General features: G+C 46.9%; 1 protein-coding gene across 1 annotated transcript in view; it reads left to right on the top strand.

Moving 5' to 3' along the window:
• Positions 1–22,627, top strand: part of Isx (intestine specific homeobox) — a 56,316-nt gene that overhangs the window by 25,244 nt on the left and 8,445 nt on the right. Inside the window, exon 3 of the mRNA XM_008843100.3 lies at positions 5,670–5,974. Within this exon, the coding sequence (XP_008841322.2) occupies positions 5,670–5,974 (305 nt within the window). The remainder of the gene's footprint in view (positions 1–5,669; positions 5,975–22,627) is intronic.

Below are 22,627 nucleotides of genomic sequence, written 5' to 3'. Positions count from 1 at the left end.
TCTTGCAGAAGACCTGGGTTTGGTTCCCAGCACCCACATGGTGGCTAACAACCATCCAGAACTCCAGTTCCAAGGGCTCTGATGCCCCCTTCTAACCTCCATGGGCATTGCATGACACAGGTGTACTTACATACATGCAGGCAATATGCATACACATAAAATAAAAATAATAATTTGAAAAACAAGGTTAAACAGAACCTAAGATCAACTCCTAAGGTCAACCTCTGATACACAACCACATATACACACATACACACATGTGCACACACACACACACACACACACACACACACACACACATACACACACACACACCAGAAGAAAGAAGAAGGAATAATTAGTTGCTTCACTATAAAATGGGGTCAAGACACTGACCTGCAAGGGCTGGTTAGATAAAATTAATTGAGACAACCCAGTAGGGGTCTTAGAAATGATGATACCTCCTTCCTTTCTCCTCTTCAAAGATTTCCTTAATCCAAATGGCCACATAATTTCTTACTCCCCTATCAATAAAAACAGAGATCATTTCCAAAGAATAATGGCAGTTATTGGGCTGTACAGCTGCCTGGCTTTAAGCACGTGGTAAATACTTAGAAGATGGATGTCGAATATATACGTACATATAAATGATAAAAGACTGGAAGTCCAGTGGTCAGGACTGTGGCTGGCCTGGGAGCATAGTTTGGAAAAAGAGCTGGCATCTAGTTCGGCACCACAGAAGGCTCTTTTCTTGGGGCTGGGGAAATGGCTCAGTTGGTAAAGGACTTGTCATGTAAGCATGATGACCTGCGTTCAAATCCCCAGCACCCATGTAAAAAGCTGGAAGTGGAGGCACACCCCTGTAATCCCTGCACTGGAGAGGCAGAAAAAGGAAGATGCCTGGGGCCTTGGGGGCCAGCTAGTCTAGCCAAATCAGCGAGCTCTAGGTTCAATGAGAGACGCTGTCTAAAGAAAATAAGTTGGTGAGTGATAGACAAAAACACCCAGTGTCTACCACCGGCCTCCACATGTACATGTACACACATGCACGTACACCTGCACAGACACACACATGCACACACACTCACAAAAGAAGGTTATTTTCTTAATCTGCCCATGGGTCAGACTCACCCTAGACAGAGGCAGAATCAAGGGAATTCAAAGGTACTAAACCAGGGCGTATAACACTGGCCACTCTCTCTGCCAGTCAACTTCAACTGGAAAATGAGAAGGTCAGACCAGATGAGCTCTGAAGGTAGCAGCCGAGTAGAGGTTTTAGAACTGGTTTTAGCCCAGCACCTTCTACCGTTTGGCTATACAGACTCACATTCATCGCCCCACCTCTCTGGGGGTCTCCTCAGCTGTAAAAACAGTGTTAATGACACCTAACTAAAAAGGCCATTGAGTGAATTAACAGGAACAGTAAGTGCTTGGTCCCAGGGAGGAGGCCTGTAGAAAGAGCCTCCCCTCCCCTCCTCTCTCTCTCTCTCTCCCTCCTTCCCTCCCCCCCTCCCTCCCTCCCCCTTCTCTCTGCCTCAGCTACTCCTACTTTGGCAGCGCTGTCTTCAATCATGACTATCTTTGACAAGCACACCTTTCTGAGCAGCGTCTCCTTCAGCCAGCTAACATCAGGACCAGCTTCTGTGGGATACTGTCCTTGACCATAAAAATCACAAAACTAGAGGCAGCTGTAGTGGGGAAAATGCTGAACTGGTGGAAAGTCGGAAAAACCACAGCTAACTGGAACTGCCAGAAGACCAGAAATAAAGCCGGAAAAGCCCTGAAAATTAAGGCCATTTCTTCAGTTATGGTGAGGAGACTTCATTCATAGCAATCAGAAGCAATCAACTGACCTCCCAGCAAACTCTACAAAGATGTCCAAGCTTTGGTTTGCTATAGGTGGTCAGATGACAAGGAACTCCTGGGCCATACCGATCAAACCTGGATAAGGTAAAGCCTACGGAAACTGCTGCAACTCATGCTCCAGAAAAACTTTTCAGAGCAGCAGCTTGAAGACGAAGAGGGTGAAGTCAAAGGGACGCCTCCAGAGACGAAGACGCGGGTGGAGAATAGTAAAGGGATACGTTAACATCATCTGGACCGAGCTCCTTTAATAAAGGAAAGCATGGGCTTTCTATAACCAGTTGTCGTGGGAACAAAACGTCAAATCTCATCCGGGAAATGTCTATGACCGACCGAGACATTTAAATGGTGTGTGTTGAAACTGGGGTGTGATACAGCTGTAAAGTTAAAAGGAACGGTTTTCCAGGTTTTGTTTCTAAAAGTTATAGATAATAAAGAAATCAGACATGGTACCTTTTTAAGAATTGCATATTTTTAGACACAGTTATTAGCACATTAAGAGGGAAGCAAAAAGTTACTGTCTATTCATAATTGTGAGCAGTTAGTCTCCGAACTTGACTCCTTCATTACCTAAACTGCCTCCCAGGAGCGCACACCTGTTTGAGTACGCGTGCATGTGGAGGTTCAATGTTAATGTCAGGAATCATCCTCCGGCTCTCTTCCAATCTCTTAACTCAGAGAGAGGTCTCTCAATCAAACCCAGAGCGCACCAACATAACTAGTCTTTGCTAGCCAGTTCGCTCTGGGGATCCCCTGTCTTCCTTCCAAGGCTGGGATTACAGGTGGGCAATCACACTTGCCCAGTATTTCCTCCTCTGGCCACTCTGTCGCTTCTCACCCTGCTTTTTTGTGGCATTATCACTGTTGAAATAAATTCAAACACAGACCAGCCCACATGGATCTGGGGATCCAAACTCTGGCCCTTACACCTGCCCAGCAAGTACTCTAACCACTTAGCCATCTCCCCAACTCAGCTCTTTCTTACAAAAGAAAGTCAACCTTTCGTAAAGCATAAATCTTTTTCAAAAACTTTTCTGTGAAGTATCAAGTATTTGAATCAGCCCACTTCACTTGAATGTAGCTTGTCCATCTTTGTTAGTCCTCAAAGCACATCGTTCACAACCAAAGCAAATCAGTATTCTGGATGTGCTTCTCCTGGTTTTTGTTCTCAGTTCCCATAAGTATTTTCATCATAACTTGAGGCAATTTCTAAAGAAGTTTCTTTTTTCAAATACAAGCCAGCACCAAAAATTTAAATGTACACATTGCTTTAAGTATTTGGTTGGTTTTCACTTTTTTTAAAAGGTTTAAATACCAAAACCAAAAGGGGTATAACTTTATACGAAGGCAAAAAACGAGGTGAACTTTCTGTGACTTTGTTGACATGTTTAAGTTACTAACTTGTAAGATGCAGTTTGAATTGAACACTACAAGATTTTTTTATTAATACAAATCCATGGCTTATTTTAAGTATGTGCATACTATTGACCAGTGGCTTAAAAGGTTCATTTTAATTATGAAATATGGACTTTTTAATGTGACAGTTAAATACATCTTTAAAAGTAGTTTCTTTGAAAATTACAATGTCAAATTTGACAAGCCAAGCTCTTTCAATAGCTAATAGCCTCTGAGAAGCAGCCTAAGAGCAGTCCTGACACTCACCTGTAAGTTTAGACTACGGCAGTGAGAACGAATGTAGCACTATCTTTATGTGGTTTAATTAGCTCTTGTTACATAAACTTAACTTTTATGTAGGCAAACTGTCCATTTTTTCCATCTCGCTGTTCATTAGAATCAAATCTCTCCTACATATTCTTGACTTGACTCAAATGAAATATTAACCTAATGTCAACATGAGGAGTGAGAAACCACTGGGATGAATGTCTTTACTAAAGCACCAATAAAGTTTGTCAAACAAAATAAAACGAAATAAAATAAAAAGAACATCACCAAGCTGGTCGCCTTCTCAGTGCCTTGTCTCCTGGCCACAGGAAAAGTGCCACTATTCAGCCCACTCACAGCCGGGCAGTTACATTATTCAGCTGGCCACAGAACAGGAGCAGACATCCCATAAACCGCTTCCGCTTCTGACTCACTGAAACTCTCCCCTTTGCTCTCGCCCCTCCCTTGGAGCCTATAGTGGAAAGATAGTGGCCTCACAGCTTGGAAGGTCCCTGCTACGTCAGACTATGGTGTGGGTGAGCCCAAGACCTTGGGGCTCCCTTCCTACTACCCCAGAAACCCAACTCTTGCAACTAAATCCAAGAGTCTGGTACTTCTCAAGGGATCCCTTCTAGAACAGGACTTCTTTGCCTGTTCCTCATCTCTGGGAGGTCCTCCCTCTCCTAATTCCCTCTCCTCAGGGAGTAGGGACCAGCCCCCCAACCCCGTGAAGTGGTCTTGATTCAACCCTCAAAACTCATATGTATGGTCCCTGCTAGGGTACAAGTCACTCTCCATGTGGTAAGTGTGGTAGCTGAGTCTTCCCAGGGAAGTCCTGGGGTCCCTCCTGCCATCCCATCCACTGCAGCTTCTTTCTCTGGGCCTCAGTTTCCACATACCACGTATCATAAAAGCCTTGGAATGCCATCCACGTGCTGACATTTGCAAGCCAAGAAATGCACATCTGAGAGGGACTGCCCTCAGAATGGTTGACCCTCGCCACTGCACCATGACCCAACCTCTAGCCTCTGCTAGTCCCATAAACTCTCCTATCTTTGTAAACACATTTTACTGGGTCTGGTCATTCTACCCCCACCTTCCCTTCTCCTGTTCCACTTGGCCATTTCTCTAGCACCACACCTCCTGAAGGCATCCTGTATCTATCTTCAAATCACTGGTGCTCCCACCCCTCTCTACCCCCACACCTGCATCCTGGCCCTCCTCCCAGGGCAGGGAGTTGTTTCTCTTATCAGCCCATTTACTGCCCCCTCCTCCTTGATTACACAGTCATTTGTGCAGAATTCCTGGCAAGACAAAGCAGTGACTGTCAGCTCCCAGTCAAGGGCTTATTGGACAGGAAGAAAGAAAGGGTCCTTAGGACTGTCTTGGAGACGGGTAGGGGCTGAGCAAACCGAAAGAAGCAGAAAGGACTCCAAAGGAAGGGAGGAGCCGGTGGCTAGAGAGTTTTGCATGTGACTAGAGGTCAGGGAGAGAAAAGTGAAAGAAAGCCAAGGCCAGCCCAGAAATACAGGAGAGGGATCAGACCACAGCCCTGAGGTCTGTGAAAAAGGACAAGGCCTGCTGCGGACCCAGCCACACCCTTCCTCAGCCCCCACCTACAGAACAGCAGAGGTGCCCACGAAGGCTCATTCTGGAGTCTAGAAGAAGCTATACTGAAGAAGTCCAGAAGAGCATCTGAGAAGACCCTTCAAGTCACCCGTGGCTCAAAGCCGACTTGGCCTCCTCAGACCCATAGGTGGCACTCTAGCCTCCCAGGGGCTGTCCAGGGCCTACAGGAAGGGGTCATAAGCCAGAGAGAGGGCAAAGGTGGACACTGCCTCGAGCTTTCTGGATGCCAGCACTGCCTCTCTTCTCTTTTTCTTCATGACCCCTAGGCAGTGATCTTGGGGATCTTTGCCTAGGCCAGTGGTTGTGACAGCCACGACTTCCAAGACCCTTCTCTGAAAGGCTGAACCTCAGTCTGGCAGTGACTGGAGACCTGTGGGTACAGGACCAGCACCTACTAGCTCCTCTGCTGGAAGCTGCTCCTTGGTCTCAGGGGTGTTGTGAAGCCCATGGAAGTCCCTGAGTCCACAGAATTGTGCCTGGACCACCCAGCAGCAGGATCCCTGATCTCCACCTCTGTGTGCCCTCTGGATCCCCAGAGGCTCCGGGAAGGAAGTACACCACCCTCTGCTGGCATTGCCCCAGGCACACACAGCAGCCTCCTCACAGCGGCCTACACGGCAGGCCACAGCGGACCTTACAGTCCACAGGGGCATGGAGAGGAAGAGTTCAGGGTGCTGTGAGGCCCCAGAGAAACTGGGGCTGTCCTTCTCCATTGAGGCTATCCTAAAGAGGCCCACAGAGAGGAGGGATGTAACCAGACCACAAAGTATAGGTGGAAAGGACCCCAGGCAGGCAACCACCTCAGGCTCCAAGCTCAAGGAGCTCAAGGATCAGCCTCAAGGTAAGTGACTTCTGGACATTTCTTTTTGTTGTCTGGACTATGAGGTCCTTCTAGGTTTAGGCCGAGAGATGGCTGCTTGGTCGCTGTCAGTGGAACAGAGGACTAAACCCAAAGGGACAGTAGATTCTGGGCCGGTTGCTTTAGAAGCTTTTCAATTTACGCTGAAACTGTGATTTTTTTCAGGGAGCAAACACCCACGGGTTCAGTCTGTTGCAAAATAAAGGGACCCAAAACTTGTTCCTAAGTTTTCCCACAGCTGAGAATACCGGTCGCCATTCTGCACTGAGGAAGTGGTGGGCACTGTCTTTTCATTTGGGCAGAAATTATCATAAGAGGACTGATGGAAGAAAGGGATGTACCATGTTCCATAAATTACATAGCTGGGAGCCAAGGCCAAGCTCAGGGCCTGGTACCCGCAAACCCTCGCTTCTAGCACATTCTCCCCATGAGCTGAGCTCAGCCTGCATAGCTTCTAGTGGCTGAAGCTTTGCCCAGGGTCTATGCTCCCTGGTTCCCCACCAAAGCCTATGCCACCCCAAAGCGTGACCCCAAAGAAGTGGCCAGATAAACATCAAGTCTCCCTTCAAGCCAGCATCTAGGCAGGGCAGTGGATACCTGTCTGTTGTAGGAGCCTGCTGGGCAGGGGGTCGGGGGAGCTGATAGGGGAGGTCTCTGTCCTGCCTTGACCTGCTGTGTGACCTCAGGAAAGTGCATCTTCTCTGGTGTGGGCTTCATCCTCTGTGAAACAAAAATGTTGGTGCTTATGAAATCTCGGGGACCATTTGATTGGGACTCTCTAGGCCTGGAGTACCTCACAGAAGACTACCAGGTCTCTCCTTTCCCCCTTTTAGTCTAAGAAAGTGTTGGTCAGGAATCCCGGGGGAGGTCATGACAGCATCACCTCCTTTACACAGGGTCCCTGGCCACAGCTGAGTGTTTTGAAGAGGTCCCAGACAGCACTATGCTCAGCTTCAGGCAAGGGGAAGCTCAGGAGGCCTGCTATGCCCACATCAGGGGAGCTGGCTGGATTTGTCAGTAGAAAAGGGCCCCAGGCTCAATTTTCAAAAGACAGTTGGCATCTTCTGGTCAATGGAACACTCACAGAAGCCAGTTCACTGGGGCTTTAACCTGGGTCTGTCCTGCTGCAGCTACATAACTAAACTACCCTCCGAGATGAGAGAGAGAGAGAGAGAGAGAGAGAGAGAGAGAGAGAGAGAGATGGGGTGGTCCTCTCCTCCACACACACACACACACACACACACACACACACACACACAGAGAGAGAGAGAGAGAGAGAGAGAGAGAGAGAGAGAGAGAGAACACAGATCCATTCTCTTCTACCAGCATAGTTTACCTTCATCCCCTAATCTGCCAATACTGAGAGCAGGAAAGAAGTATCTAGGCCTTCACTGAAGATTCTAGCAGGTTCCATGTGTTCCTGCTAGACCCAGAACACAGCTTATAAGATGTTGGCCACTATAGCAGCCATGGTATTGGAGGGTGGCCCTCATGGCACTTTCACAGCAGTAGCCCCGTCTCATATGAGCCCTACTTTATAGAAGACAGAACCCAAAAGAGAAGAGACAGCACCTACAAACGTTACATGAGCAGTTAGCACTAGTTCTGAGGCCTGGAGGCTGTCCGCAGGAGGTGATCTTGGTCACAGTTTAAATCCACATATCCCACTACTGGAATTCAGCTGTCCCGAAGCTTGGTACAGGCCCTATTGGCAGTTGGTGGCTTTGGGGTACCCAGATGAAGGGTAACTGTGTCAATAATTCTGTGACTTCTACTGCACCAACTTTCTCTGGTGTGAAAATGTGCTGGTTAGCCAGTCATGCCAGGATAAGAGGTTTTCTTTTAAAAAGTGTGTATTTGAGCAAAACAAAAGACGGAGCCAACCCTTATACAGAGCACCAGTGTGTCAGCAAGTACAAAGGTAACCTAGAAGAGGCTGGGGTTCATGGGACGTGCTGGGTGCGCAGGGGAGGGACTCGAGAAAACCGACCTCTAAGGCCAGCCGTGGTCCTCATTCACAGGAGGAACTTGAACAAGTCGTTGCTTTCTCTGGACCTCAGTTTCCCCAAATGTAACAGGAAAGAGTAGAGACAGAACCTTCATAATATTCTTCCCAGCTCTGGCATGCCCTGGCTGATTCAGCAATAAATTAGTTGTTGGAAAACCATACAGGAATCTATGGTAGTCGTTTTCCCCTTTCACAGACTCGCTCCCTGCAGAAGGAACAGCCATAATGCCAGGTGGGGCAGGAGCAAGGTGGCTGGGAGGCAGATCCTGTCAATTGCCCATACCCCTCCCTGCCCTCACAGGAGCCCCATGCCCAGCCCAGGACAGGTTGCTTCTGGTTGATGCCCTGTCTCTCCTCTTGAGCAGCCACACCCCCACCCCCTGAGGAGCAGGAGGTCAAAAAACAGCACCCAGCACCTCTCCAATGATACCAACAAAGGACTGAACTCCTCTTTGTCTCATTTAACATGAACAGGGCTCCATGGAAGGGCTGGTGGACATGGCCTCCTATTATGGCTTGAACATGAAGCATCCCCTATAAGCTCATGTTTTGAACACTTGGTCCCCAACTGATGACACTATTTTGAGAAGCTCTGGAACCTTTAGTAGGTCACTAAGAGTGGGTCTTTGAAGGATAAACCCGGCCCCTGGTTCCTCTCTCATTCTGATTCCTGGTCCACTATGATATGAACAGCCTGTGTCACATGATCTGAGCTGCTCCTCCCGGCCTTCCCCACCATGATCGACAGGAGTCCTCTGAAACCATGAGCCAAAAACATACTAAGTTTTTCTGTTGGGTTTTATAATCACAGATTATAAAAATAAAAAAATTTAAAAATTTTAAAAAAAAGTAATCTTCCTTCCATACTCAGTAAGGAGCTTGGATTAAACATGGAATTTTAAGTCCAATACCCAAGGGCGACCCAAGCTCAGGGGAATAGCCAGGAATCTACTGTAAGAAGCCCTCCAAATGGTTCTGACATTGGCAGTCCAAAGTCATTCTTTGAGGAGGCTGGAGCTCAGAGAGTTAAAGTGGGTTATTCAAATCTACAGAGCCAGTACATGGAAAAACTGGGGCCAGGGCAGTTATCCAGCTCCCAGGTCAAGCTAGTGTGCTGACATCTTGAATTTCCTAGCAGGGACTGAGGTTCATCCCCTCATCTTTCCATTCTCATGATGGATTGGTTGGAGCAGTTCAGATCTCAACTCAGTAGGCACATCTAAAAAGGTATCTCTGTATGAAAGGGTGCTGAACTCAACTGCCCACCCTCTCCTCTTGGTCCCTGAAACCCAGGGACCTTCCAAAGTCAAGAGAGAGCCAGTCAGGAAGGAGCCTTTCTCCGTACTGGTGGCTCAGACTCTGAAAAGGAAGAGGTCATCTTCCGTGAATGTCCCTCTGAAATCACAGCCCCAAGCGGTAAGTGGAGAGGAAGGTACGTGCAGAGAAGACCACCAAGGAGGTGGGGTAGACCTCTGTGAACTGCCTGAACCCTGGGGAACCCTTTTACATTCCCTCCCCCATTTGTGAACCATTCCTTTAGCTTCCTCAGTGAAGAACTGTTTAATGCTTCCACTAGGCAGGCAAGGGACAGAGGAGGTGATGATGGGTAAAATCTGAGGCACTGACCTGCAGCAGGCTGTAGTCAGCCACCAAGAGAGTCCTTAGCAAAGCCACTGTGGGGTAGCCTGACTTCTACCCATCTTGTCTGATAGAGCTGGCTGGGGCACAGTGGCATTCTGGGTGTTTGAGAAATATCCTGTAGTAAAGTTCAGCAAGGTTCTTCTGCAAAGATCCAATGGTACTTTTAAGCTTTGATAGCCAAATGGTTCCTGTCAGAATTACTTTGCCATGGAGGTTGAGAACTCTTACAGACAATGTGCAAAGGCATAGGTATGTTTGCATTTCAATAAAACTTTATTTTTAAAAACAAAGCAGACAGCAGGTTGATTTGACCCTCATGTGTGTGGCTGCCCAGTCCCTGCCCCTGACTCATTAGTGTGCCACTCAATGCCCTTCCCACACCAGCCCCACTGGCATCTAGCTCATCACCCATCATTCTCCCGGGCCCTCACAGTCTACCCCCAAGACACATGGAGCTTCTCTCTGGTTTCCAAACTTTTCCTCTCTTTAGCTGTCTCACCGCTTGACCCTTTGAAAGACATGCCTCCTCCTGGCCTTCTTTCCCTCGTCTTCTCTTTCCTCTTCCCGGCGAAAATAGTTTCCATGGTGTTATAACAAATCACCACAACGTAATTCTTTTAAAACACAGAAATCTATTGTCTCTGTTCCAGAGGCCAAAAAGTCTGAAATGCAGGTGTAGGTAAGTCAGTTCCTTCTGGGAGCTATAAGGAAAGTCACAACCATGCTTTTCCCCTGGCTGCCAGTGGTTCTAACAAGTCTCGGCCTTCTTTGGTCCATCCTCTGCCTCCATCTTCACAGGACCTTCCCTCCCCTCTGCCTGTATCTGAGCTCACTCTTTCTTTTCCAAAGGATGTTAGATTCATGTTCACCCTAACTCCAAGGTGATCACATCTTGAGAGCCTTAATTATATCTACAGAGACTCTGTTTTCAAATAAAGTCACATTCACTGTTAATAAAGGTTTGAATGTGGGGGACAGTATTCCACCTACTGACTGTCCCCCACCGCTGCTTTTATCCTTTCTATTCCCTTTTCCCTCCTCTGTCTTCTCATACCCTCCTCCTCCTTCTCTCTTGCATTTCCTGAAATCAAAGCTAGCTGTGGGCAACTGGAGATGAGGCCTGTGACCGAGGACCTCAGCAGTCCTCATCACTTTATGATTACTGGCTCTGGCTGACTAACAGATGGACCCAGGAGCTCCCATCAGAGCAGACAGGAGCAGGACAGGGAGATGTAGTGGCTACTTTTACACAGCTGTGACAATGCCTGATGTTAACAACTTAGAGGAGGAAAAGTTTATTCTGGCTCGGGGTTCCAGGGAGTTTGGCCCATGGCCACCTGTCCCCATACACTTGGGCAGAGCATCGTGGTGGTGGGAGTGTGAAGTGAGGCGACTACTCAGCTCATAGCAGACAGGAAGCAGAAGACGGGGAGGGACTCGGGACCCTGTATAATCCTCAAAGGCACGCACCCCCAGTGACCTACTTCCTCCAGTTAGACCCCACCTTTCGAAGTTACCACAGCCTCTCAAAACAACACTTCCAGTTAGGGACCAACCATTCAAAGCATGAACTAGCATCTTCAAGACATGACAAATGCAGAGTTGTGTGTTAGTGCTTCCTCCGAGGTGTGTGTGGTTTTTGTCTCCCTCCAGTGTACAAACTAACTCAGCTATGGAGACAATACTATGGGGTTCAGGGTTACCAGAGGCTGGCCCTAGAATGGAGAACCTGGCTAGGTCTTGAGAAAGTACAAGAAAGTGCCAGTCATGACCCCTCCTGGTGGTAAAGCACCATGTCAACATAGGTCCCCTACATAGAGACCTGAAGGAAAGGACAGAACACAAGTCATTGATTTGAGTTGTGCAAGTAACAGCAAGAAACAGTGATCTAATTCAAGGAAGGAGGGGAGCAAATAAAGGCTGATTGAAGTGGAGTTCTTGGGGGAAAAGAGCAATTACACTCCCAGGACACAGGGTTGTGACCCATAAAGACAAATCTGAATAGTCAGAGGTGGATCCAGAGCACAGAGAAGTCAGGAGGACACAAGCAAGACACTGACAGTGTCCACCATAATCCCAGGACCCTGAAATGCCAGAGCTAGGAGAGCTCTGAATGGGCAAAGGAAGAGATGTGGTGTGGCTATAATTTAAATTTGTTGTAAGCATTACATCCTCTGTTGGAGCATACAAGAAACAGCTACTGAGTATCTCCTCGGCGTCAGGCATATCTACTGTACACCAAACCATCTCCAAAAACTGTGGCTTAAAACAATAACAGATGCGGATGCGGGTGTGGCTCAGTTGGTAGAGTGCCTGCCTAGCGTGTAGGAAGCCCTGGATTCAATCCCCAGCGCCACATATATCAGATGTGTTGGTGCACACTTGTAATCCCAGCACTCAGGAAGTAGAGGTAGGAGGAATCAGGAGTTCAAATCATCCTCAGCTTCTAAGCAAATTTTAGGCCAGCTTAGGATATGTGAAACTCCATCTCAAAATAAACAGGCTAGAGACATGGCTCAGCGGTCAAGAGCACTGGCTGTTCTTGTAGAGGACCCAGGTTCAAATCTCAGCTCACACACGGCAGTTGACAACTGTCCATAACTCCAGTTCTAGGGGATCCAACACCCTCTTCTGACCTCCTCGGGCATTGCACAACACAAGTGCACTTACACACATGCAGGCAATACACTCATACACATAAAATAATAAAAGTAAATTAATACTTTTAAATAAACAAACAAATTAATAAATACTTATTCTCTCACTCAGTTTCAGTGAATCAGAAATTTGAGAGCAAATCACCTGGGTGGTTCAGGCTCAGGGTCCCTCTGAGATTGTGGTAAAGATGCTGTCTGGGGCTCCAGCTCTCTGAAGAATGTGTTCCCAAGGTAGTTCATATTCATGCCTGGCAGGGGGTACCAGCCCTTGATGGAGGCCTCAGTTTCTCACCCTTGAAGAGATCTCCATGAGCTGTCTGTGTGTCCTCGCAAAACAGCAGGTGGCTTCTCTCAGACTGAGCCATCCAAGAGAGAGGGTCATATGGAAGCCACACCCTGTTATAACCTAGCCTCAGAAATCTTGGCGCATCAATCACTCCACTGCTGTCCACTCATTAGAAAGGAGTCACGAAGTTGTGTCCACTTACAAATTAGTAATATGAAAGGACCAGTGTTCCTGACTTTGCAAACTCATCTTATAGTGCTATGGTAGTGACCTGGGGGGTCATGGGCAGGGGGGTATCAGGAACAAAATGCATGTACAGCCCCTCTCTTTCTCTAGCTTGTTAGTAGAAACAAATAACCACAAATGAAGGTCCTACTCAACTGTGACAGGTGCCAGGAAGGTGTGACATGGAACTTGAGGGCCTATTCCAGGGGAGGTTCAGTCTATTAAGGTCAGTGAACGTCAGGTTTCCTTCACTGTAGATTAAATACCTGAGCTAATCAACTTTGGAGGGAAGGGGTTTATTGTGGCTCACAGTTTCATGGGCTTCAGGCCACAACATTTTGACCCCATTGTTTTGGGCCCGTGGAAACACATCAAAGCAAGAACATGCTCCTCCTCACAGCCAGGGAGGAAGAGGAAATGCTCCACCTCCCTCCCCACTTCAAGGGCATGCTTCCAGTGAACTGAACACCACTTCATAAAGTTGCATGGCTTCCCAATAGCATCACGGGCTGGGGACCCAAGCCTCCAAAAAATGAGCCTTTGGGGGAGTAGTCTAGATCCAAACTATAGCAGAAGGAGTGCCACATGATGTAAGGTGCCCCTGGCAGAAGGATCCCTGAAAGATGTAATGGTTGATCTGCAATCTCTAGACTGAGTAAGAGGCAAGAAGAGGAGCATCTCAGGGCTGCAGGTAGACGTGATGATCCAGGGTACAGATGAAGCCTGAGCACTGGAAGTGGGTCAGCACATGATGGGCCTGCTAGACCAGGGGAGGGGTGGGCCATTGTTTTTTTATTCCAACAAGAATGAGGAAGCATTTTAGAGTTCAGTGCTGGAAAATGTACAATGATCGGTATCAGTAAGAACTCCCTGGTTCCAATTGACAAGAAATTGTCTTAGGTGAACTAAAATGGAGCAGGTTGTGTATTGCCTTGGAGAAAATTAAAGCCTTCCAACCCGAGCCATGGGAAGGGAAGGATCCAAAGCTGGCTTCATTCATGATAGAACCCAACCATTAACACCACCTAATCTCTCTAGCTGCATCTCGCTTATTGGCTCTTTTTCGCTGATAACCTGCGTCTTCCAAATGAATTCCAATAACTTCAAGACTGACATAATCCTCCGGTGACTGTCCCAAAGCTCTCCAAAGTCCGAAGTCTAAAAGCCCCAAGTCAGGGACCCACTAGCCAAGCTTCAGGGAGAGTCACCTCAAGCCAGTCAGGTGAGGCCATAGGCTGTGGCATATCCACGTGGTATGCAGTCTTCCTGGCTGATCCTGTTCCACCACACCGGTCCATGCTGGTGATGACTTGTTATCGTAGAACTCTTGTGACTCTTCATGGGTGGCTTGTAGTCTCCATGGATGAAAGTTTCAAAGTTCTTATCAATGGTGTGTTTCTATAGAGATTTTACCCAAGTGTTCCTGGAAACGGGCAGCTGTCAGTCATTTATTGGTCAAAAATGGCTCCTCCCTCTGTTTGCAAGGGCTTTGTGACTTGGTCTAATCTGTGCATTTGACATAATCAGGACTGGGTTTATTAGAACAATTCGACTCGTCTTTGTGGTTGGCAGGAAGGGTAATTATAGATTCTCTCGCAGACTAAAGACAAGTTCTAAGGCACTCCCTGTGTCACACTTTAAAACATCCTACAGCTATGTAGATTGCGTTGTCTGACTGTTCCCCTGCATTGTCACAGTACAGATTGGAGAAGGACCAAGGTTTGTGTGGTGGGGGCAACTGAAACATGCATGCACACACACATGCATGTGACTTATCAAGGAAAAGAATCATGGCTGGTGAACCATGACAACATAGAAGCTGATCTCTCACTTCCTGTCCCAGTCATCTGTCTTGGGTCTGCTGAATATCATGAGTCATGTTGCCCTGATATAACCAAACCTGACCATGAGCTTTAGAACACAGGAGAGAATGATGAGCTCTGCCAGAGGGCTTCAGATGACATTTGAGACCATGCCAAGCAGAGAGGGGGAGGGGCAGCCAGCCAGAAGGAGGCCTGCACAGCAGCCACCAGAAAATAAAGATCCCCTTCAAGAAATTACAAAATTCAATGTGGCCCTCGCCTAAATAGCAAGGAGCAAAGTCAAAAGACAAAAAAGCTAAGGTGGACTGAAGGTCAAGCCGGCCCACTCAAGACCTTTGGCCTTGATGTATGTATGTCAGCATTTTCCAAATCCATGTTTGAAGAGCTTTGGACCTACACTGAAGTGGACAAACACAGCTTTCTTGGATCAAGGGCACCCAGTGAGTCTCACATACTTCAAGAAAGGGACATCTGATCTTAATAAAGAAAAAGGAATAGAGGGGCTGGAGAAATGACTCAGTGGTTAAGAGCACTGACTGCTCTTGCAGAGGACCAGGGTTCAGTTCCCAGCACCCACCTGGTGGCAAACTCCAGTTCCAGGGGACCTGACACCCTCTTCTGGCCTCTGTGGGCATTGCACACCTGGGTAAACTTACATGCATACAGGCAAAACACACATATACATAAAATAAAAATAAATAAGTTTTAAAAGAATAAGAAAAATATAAAGTTGAAAACAGTGAGGGACTGTGTGTGGTATGTATATGTATGTGTGTACATGTACATGTGGTATGTATGTGAGTATGTGTATAAATATGTATGCATATGTGTATCTGTATATGCTGTGTGTCTAGTGTGTGTGTATGTGTGATGTGTGTATATGTGTGTGGTATGTGTATGTATGTGTGTACATGTGGTATGTGTGCATGTGTGTAATATGTATGCATATGTGTATCTGTATATGCTGAATGTAAGGTGTGTCTAGTATGTGTATGTGTGATGTGTGTATATGTGTGTGGTATGTGTATGTATGTGTGTACATGTGTGTGGTGCATGTGTGATGTGTGTGATATATGTGTGTGTGGTGTGTGCATGTATGTATATGTATGCTGTATGTATGATGAGTGTGGCATGAATATGCATGTGTATGTATGAATGCTGTATGTATGACATGTGTGGTGTGTATTCATGTGTGTAATGTGTGTGCATGTGTCTAATATGTGTATACATGTGTGTAATATATGTATTCATATTATGGTGTGTGTTGTTTATACTATGTGTGTGCTGTGTGTGCAAGCTGTGTATATGTGTATGCTGTATGTATGATGGATGTGGAGGTATGCATGCTCTATGTATAATATGTGTGGTGTATGTGCTTATGTATGTGCATGTGTGTATATGTGTGTATAGGTACATTGTATATATGGTGTATGGGTGTGCTATATGTATGTGATATATCTTCATATATGTATATGTGTATATTTCATGTGTGGTGTGTGATACATGTATTCATATATGTGTATGTTGTATATTTTATATGTATGCATATGTGTAAAGTATATGTGTGTACATGGACTGTGTGGCATGTGTGTATGATAGATATGTGTGTTGTCTGATATATGTATGTGTGTATATGGTGTATGTGTGCATATGAATGCATATAATATGTGAGGTAATGTATCTGTATGTGAATGTGATGTATGTATGGTATATGTGTGTATGCATATGGTCTGTGTAGTGTATATGTATGGTATATTTGTGTGTTGTGTGATATATGTGTGTGATATGTATGTGGTATATAATTATGTGTTTGTGGTGTATATGTGTGCATGTGGCGTGTGTGGTGTATGTGTCTATGGTATGTGTGGTGTATGTGGTGTGTGTGCTGTATCTGTGTGTGTGATCACATCTGCTAAACTCCCACCCATAAGACGTCATGAGAGGGAGAGCACACACGGGATGCACTGAGCCGTATACTGACTAGATAGAGGCACTGTACCTGTCACTGCTGGAGCCAGTCCGCACATCAATGCTGATGGCCGCTCCAGGGTCTCTTGTCCTTACTACAACCTCTTTCTTTGCCTCTCTTCCTATTGCCCTTTTCTTTCTATTGTTTACTTATCTAAGAAATCCCCCCTTATTTCAGAAAAATAGAAAACACAGATAAACAGAAAGGCACAAGGAAATGCAACTATAATGCTACCATCTAGCCATCCCATTGTGATCACTGTTAATATTCAAAAGGTGACGGACACGGAGGGAGATTGTGTTAAGATGCGGGCTGGCTGTTGTAGACTGAAACAGCATTCTGTTTTGTTTAATCCGGTTGTACTGCCGTGTTGCCACTAGGAGATTCACCACAGACCTAGGAGAGAAGAAACATTTGGTTGCTTTGAGCTTTGGAGTAAGAGCTTGCTAGACAAAGGAGGACGAAGCATTTCAGACTCGGGGAGCTGTGAGACCAGCACCTAGAGGAGAAAAGGCTGTGGACGATTCAGGGGACCTCTGCGTGGTCAGGTGGGACTCAATCAGGACTGGGCAGAGGAGCAGCAGGAAGACAGGTAGAATGGGAAGAGCCTTGAATGACACACTAAAGAGCTGATTTTCTACCCTGTGGGCACAGGGGAGCTACAGGAAGTCCATGGCCTGACTCTAGAGAAGAGGCCAGTGGCCAGCACTAGGGAGACGCCTGGCCTACACCCCACCTTCATGTGTCAGGTGTTTCCAACCTACAGAGGGCCTAAGAAGTGCCCAAGATCTCCTCCGTGGCGAATCTCTTGGCTTCAATGACAAGGACAGACGTAGTCCAGAGACTTCAAACAGCAGAGCCCCCTGGGCCTTTAGCTGAACAGTCAGGGCCAATTAGCAGACCACAGAGAAGGAGCAATCAGGGGAGGGAGCCGAGCACAGAGAAACATCAGTTTATAATTAGGTGGCCTAATCACCTGTGTAAATTGTGTATTTCTTATGATCGATGTGCTAAACGGCTCAGTTTTAATTAAGTACTGCTGACTCGTTCTCTTTGAAGACTCACTGAAGTGTGATTCACAGCTCACACAATTAACAAGGCCAGAGGAGCCTCTTGAAAGGGAGGCAGTTCCCTACTGCCTTCATCCCCCTCTCCCTGCTCCTCAGGTGCCCTTGACCATCCCAGAAGGTGGGGTTACTAAGCTGGGCTGGAAACATGGGCTCCCTGACTTCTCTGCCACAGAGCTAGGAAAGAGATGCTGACCTAGACCAGGAGCCGAAGGATTGATAGTCTTACTCTCAGCCCAGTGACCCATCCTCCTTGAGAAAATGCGACCCGACAGGCCCTTTGTCATCTCTGAGCAGGAGCCCAGAACACACTGATCCTTGCTGGGAATGGAGTATCCCGTCCTGTGCCTGAGCCAGTTCCATTAGATGCTCATATTTCCAATCTCTGGATGAATGCAGTCCCTCGAGCTCCAAAGCTGTACAGGCTGCATTATGTTCTAGCTTCTTCTCTATTCCACATTCTTCGTAAACTGTCCTGCCTCCGCCCTTGCACCCACTACAGTCTGTCATCCGGTACCAGCCTTTCCAGCCACTGGCGGCCTCCATCTGCACATGGTAGGAAAGCTAAAGTTTTGAGCATCCTTCCTGAACTGTCCCCTTAGACTCCGCACTTACCTCACCCTTCCTGCCCTGTGATCGTGGTCAGGTTGACTCTGAGTGACCCCTAGAGCCTCGCAACACCATCCCCACCACTGACATCTTCCACCAAAGCACAGGCAGAGAGACAAGTATGGTCAAGTTCCCCTAAGACCATCAAAGTTGGCACCATGCCTGTTGGACACCTCCTTCTCCAGAGGTTTGGGACAATTAAAGGATATTGTAATTGAGGGGAAATGTTCAATTTAGACCCAGAACAGGATTCAGTTTTCAAGAATCCAGTGGGCAGCCCACTGAGGAAGTTCTGTTGCTCAACAGAACATGGTTCAACGTTGTGGCCCCTCACCACAGTGATACCTAATGTGGCTGAGGAGCTGAGTTTTCCAGTTTATATCATTTCAATGGCTACTTGGAGCCACAGCTACAGGCAGAACAGGACTTAGATCCTTCCCATGACACTCACCACCTGCTAGAAGTGGGGAAGGCCATGTACACCTTAATAACTGCTCCCCTAGAAGACCTGAAGCAAGTACTATATAAAAGAATCTTAGTCATAAGCACTCGCTTGCTTAAGTTTCCTTCTGGGGGGACTTGAAGGCAGTGACCCATTGCTGTAATCTACCTTCTCTCTCTGATGCCATCTCCATGCTGTTTCCTTTCCTTTATTTTAGTTCTGTTCCTCATAGTGACTCCAGTGGCCTCTAGTCCACAGATCTACATTCCCAGGGGACTCTAAACTCAAACTTCCCTGCCAGTCTGGAATCGTCTCATCTCTGCTTTATTTTAGTGACTTTCCTGTAAAACTGCACTGGATCATTTACTATCATCTATAGCGCTGACCAAGTAGATGAGTGAGTGTGAATAAATAAATGAATGTATGAATGAACATGTGAAAACACACAATCCTGCTGAGGCTGGCAGGCCAATATCACTTTCCTACACCCAGGCCCCCGGTGCTTGTTAGAGGCCAGGAGCAGAGCCATCCCCCCGGTGTCCTGCTGAGTGATCCCTGCCCTTTGTCTCCACCTCAGTTCTGATGGGCTCCGGCTCTTGTAGAGCTAGGTCCTTTGGGTGTGACAGTGCTGCTGTGATGACCTACCTTGTCCCACAGTCATGGCAACAATATAAGCCTAACAACACTGTGACAGCTGGGTCTGTGATAATGCTGAGGTTGTAATAGGCCCTCCCCTCCTAAGGGGGACATGACAATCACTTGAAATTCCAGTACACTCCCAGCTGCACACGGTGGGGCAGGGTGCTAGATAAGAGAAGAGAACACTTCACAGTGCAGTTGCCAGATGAACCAGCCATGCTGGGGGTGCAGTTTCCCAGTGACACCACTGCCCAAGAATCCCCCAAGCTCCTATGAGGAGCCCAGTACACTGGTTGGTTCACCAAGCTGTACTTGGATGGAATCCTTCCTTTAGTCTGGTGATATCTAATCTGGAGTAAATACAAGTTTTTTAACATCTACCCAGGAAAATTAAAGGAACAGCTCTGTTATTAAGCACATTACCAGCTCTAAACATAGGATATACATCTCTTAGATTTTTAGAATTTGTGTGCTCACACATGGGCACTACATGTGTAGAGGCACCCATGGAGGGAGGCCAGAAGAGGATGACAGATCTCCCAGAGCTGGAGTTACAAGCATTTGAGAGCTGCCCATCATGGGTACTGGGAACCAAACTCAGGTCCTCTGGAAGAGTAGTAAGTACTCATAGCCACTGAGCCATCTTTTGGCCCCAAAGTCTTTTATAAAAATAAAATTGGAAGCTACAGAGATAACTCAATAGAGTGCTTGTCTACCATGCACGAGGTCCTAAGTTGGATCCCCAGCATCACATAAATTAAGCATGGTGACATATGCCTATAAACCCAGGACTTGGGAGGTGGAGGCAGGAGAATCAGAAGTTCAAGGTCATCCTTGCTCTACATAGCAAGTTTGAGACTACCCTGGGCTACATGAGACCCTGTTTCAAAATAATGATAAATTTTTTAAAGCATGGTAGACTTGAGAGGAGAGAGAGAGAAAGAGGAGAGCAGGGGAGAGAGAGAAGAGAGAGAGAGAGAGAGAGAGAGAGAGAGAAATGAGGTTCCTGGCAAAGGTAGTACACAGGACAAGCCAGTAAAGCACTTACTACCAAGCCTGACAACCTGAGTTCAAAACCCCCACCCACCTACCCACTCTCCTGCAAGTTGTTCTCTGACCTCCCCAAACATACCCCTCATGCATGTGCACATTTGTACACACACACACACACATACACTAAGCAACTGTAATAAAAGGCGACACACACGCCAATAGCTTATCGAGATGATGAGAGATGACACTTGCCCCTCAGCATCTGCTGTGCTCAAGAAGCTTCTGAAAGTCAGCCAAAATATACACAAGGATTTGGAGGAGCTTTAAAAATTGAGTGAACAAGAAAACTGGATAATGTTAGGAAGAGACAAAGGCAGGCCACACAATCCCATTTCTACAACAGAGGAAACTGCCTGCTTGGTTCTGAATAGGAACACCCAACCCTCTCCCTCCCTAGGGAGAGGTGCCTCCACTGCAGATGTGATGTCAGGATGGATTTGGCATTAGCCACCTGATCATTCAACCCCTCTCCTATCCCATCATGCAGATGGGGAGACTGAGGCACAGATCATTAATAAAATGTGCCCAGGTTGTGACATTGAACCAAGATAAGAGCTCAGGTCTTCCAGCCCTCAGTGTGATGAGATTTCTACCACCTCAGTGACAGCAAGATCAATAGCACCCAAAAGGACAGAAAAGTCGCTCAATCTTTTCAGTCATTAAACTATCACCATTTTTCATGGAGGGCCTACTCTGGTTCCTCTGCTGGAACTCAGGTTCCTCCCGTCCTTTTAAGCTGCCTAAGATCATAATCATCTACCAACATGACTTTTGACGGTCTACAAAACTTCAGGCATATTATATGATAATGTCTTCTCTGTCCCACAAGTTACAGACCACATCTGGATTTCACAGTGATTCATTTTAAAGCAAATACTGATTAAGCTTTCCCTAGGTGTTGGCTGCTCAGTTAGTCTAAGATCCACCCCTGCCCTCCGGAGTACACTGTCCAGAGAGAGATGTCTGCAGGTAGCCTCCCATGGGCTTTGTGTCCTCCAGCCTGAGTGTGAGTCCTGGCTTCCAAGGAAGTACCTAGCTTCTCAATCATTATTTGAAAGCACATTTTTCTCGTGGGAATTTGGAAGAAATCAAGAGAGCCTGGGTTTTTATCTAGAACACTAGGAATCCTCCCTATGCCCCACAAATGAAGGCTGTTTTGGCTGAGAGTCTATGCCTCTTCTATAGCTCCTGAAATCACATCCTGTAGGCTTCGTTCCAAGTGAGGCTGGTATTGCAGCCCGGTCTTCAGAAGCCTTGGTCAGAATAACTCATCACCCAGTTTGGTCTTTTCAACAGCATTGACCGTCACTTGGCTCCACTGGGAGCTGTGGACAATGTGGGCTGCTTCTCCCATCTGAAAGATCTCCCCAGGAGGATCAAATTCAAGGACTACTTTTCTTATGATTTATTTATTTTTTATTTTATGTGTATGTGCGTATTGCCTGCATGTAGATAAGTGCACCCATGTCATACAATGCCCGCAGAGGCCAGAAGAGGCTGTTGCATCCCCTGAGGCTGGAGTTAAGGACAGTTGTTTGCTGCCATGTGGTTGCTGGGATTCAAACCCAGGTCTTCTGCAAGAACAACCAGTGTTCTTAACTGCTGAGCCATCTCTCCAGCCCCACGATTTATTTTATTCATGTGTGTGTGCATGTGCAAATGTGTAGCTGCCCACAGAGGCAGAAGGGGCGTCAGACCTTGAAATTGGAGTTACAGGCATTCGTGAGCTGCTCAGGATAGGTACTGAAACCTGAATTCCAGTTCTCTGATAGAGTAGTAAATGCTCTTAAGCAATGAGTCTTCTCTCCAGCCTCAAAGACTACTTTTCTACCTGCCACACAGACGCAACTGACTGTCAGCCTTCTTTATGGAACTGGAGCCTTCACTGGACGTCCTTGGCCCCTTGCTTCTTTGCTTTCCTCTGACCTCAGGGACCACCTCTTCTCAGTGCCTTTGTAGACCTCTCTGCCAGAGTCTCGACCCTCAAGCTGGCAGAGGCTCCCAGGCTGTTCCCTCTGTTCTTTTCCATCTCCACCTCTGCCCAAGGGATCTCACACATTCTCACTGTTCAAAAGGCCCAATATATGCTTGTACCTTATTTGAACTTTGCTTCTGCTCCAGGCTTCTTTCAGCTCCAAGCTTAGAAATGCATCTGCCTCCTCCGTGGTTTTCTTTGAATAGCACCTTGAACTTAACATATCCAAACTGAATAACTG

The sequence above is a fragment of the Nannospalax galili genome, unplaced genomic scaffold (assembly GCF_000622305.1).
Source record: "Nannospalax galili isolate Female #2095 unplaced genomic scaffold, S.galili_v1.0 scaffold39, whole genome shotgun sequence".
Taxonomy (NCBI): Eukaryota; Metazoa; Chordata; class Mammalia; order Rodentia; family Spalacidae; genus Nannospalax; species Nannospalax galili.
The sequence above is the reverse complement of the archived record's forward strand: the minus strand, read 5'-3'. Positions and strand labels throughout refer to the sequence as shown.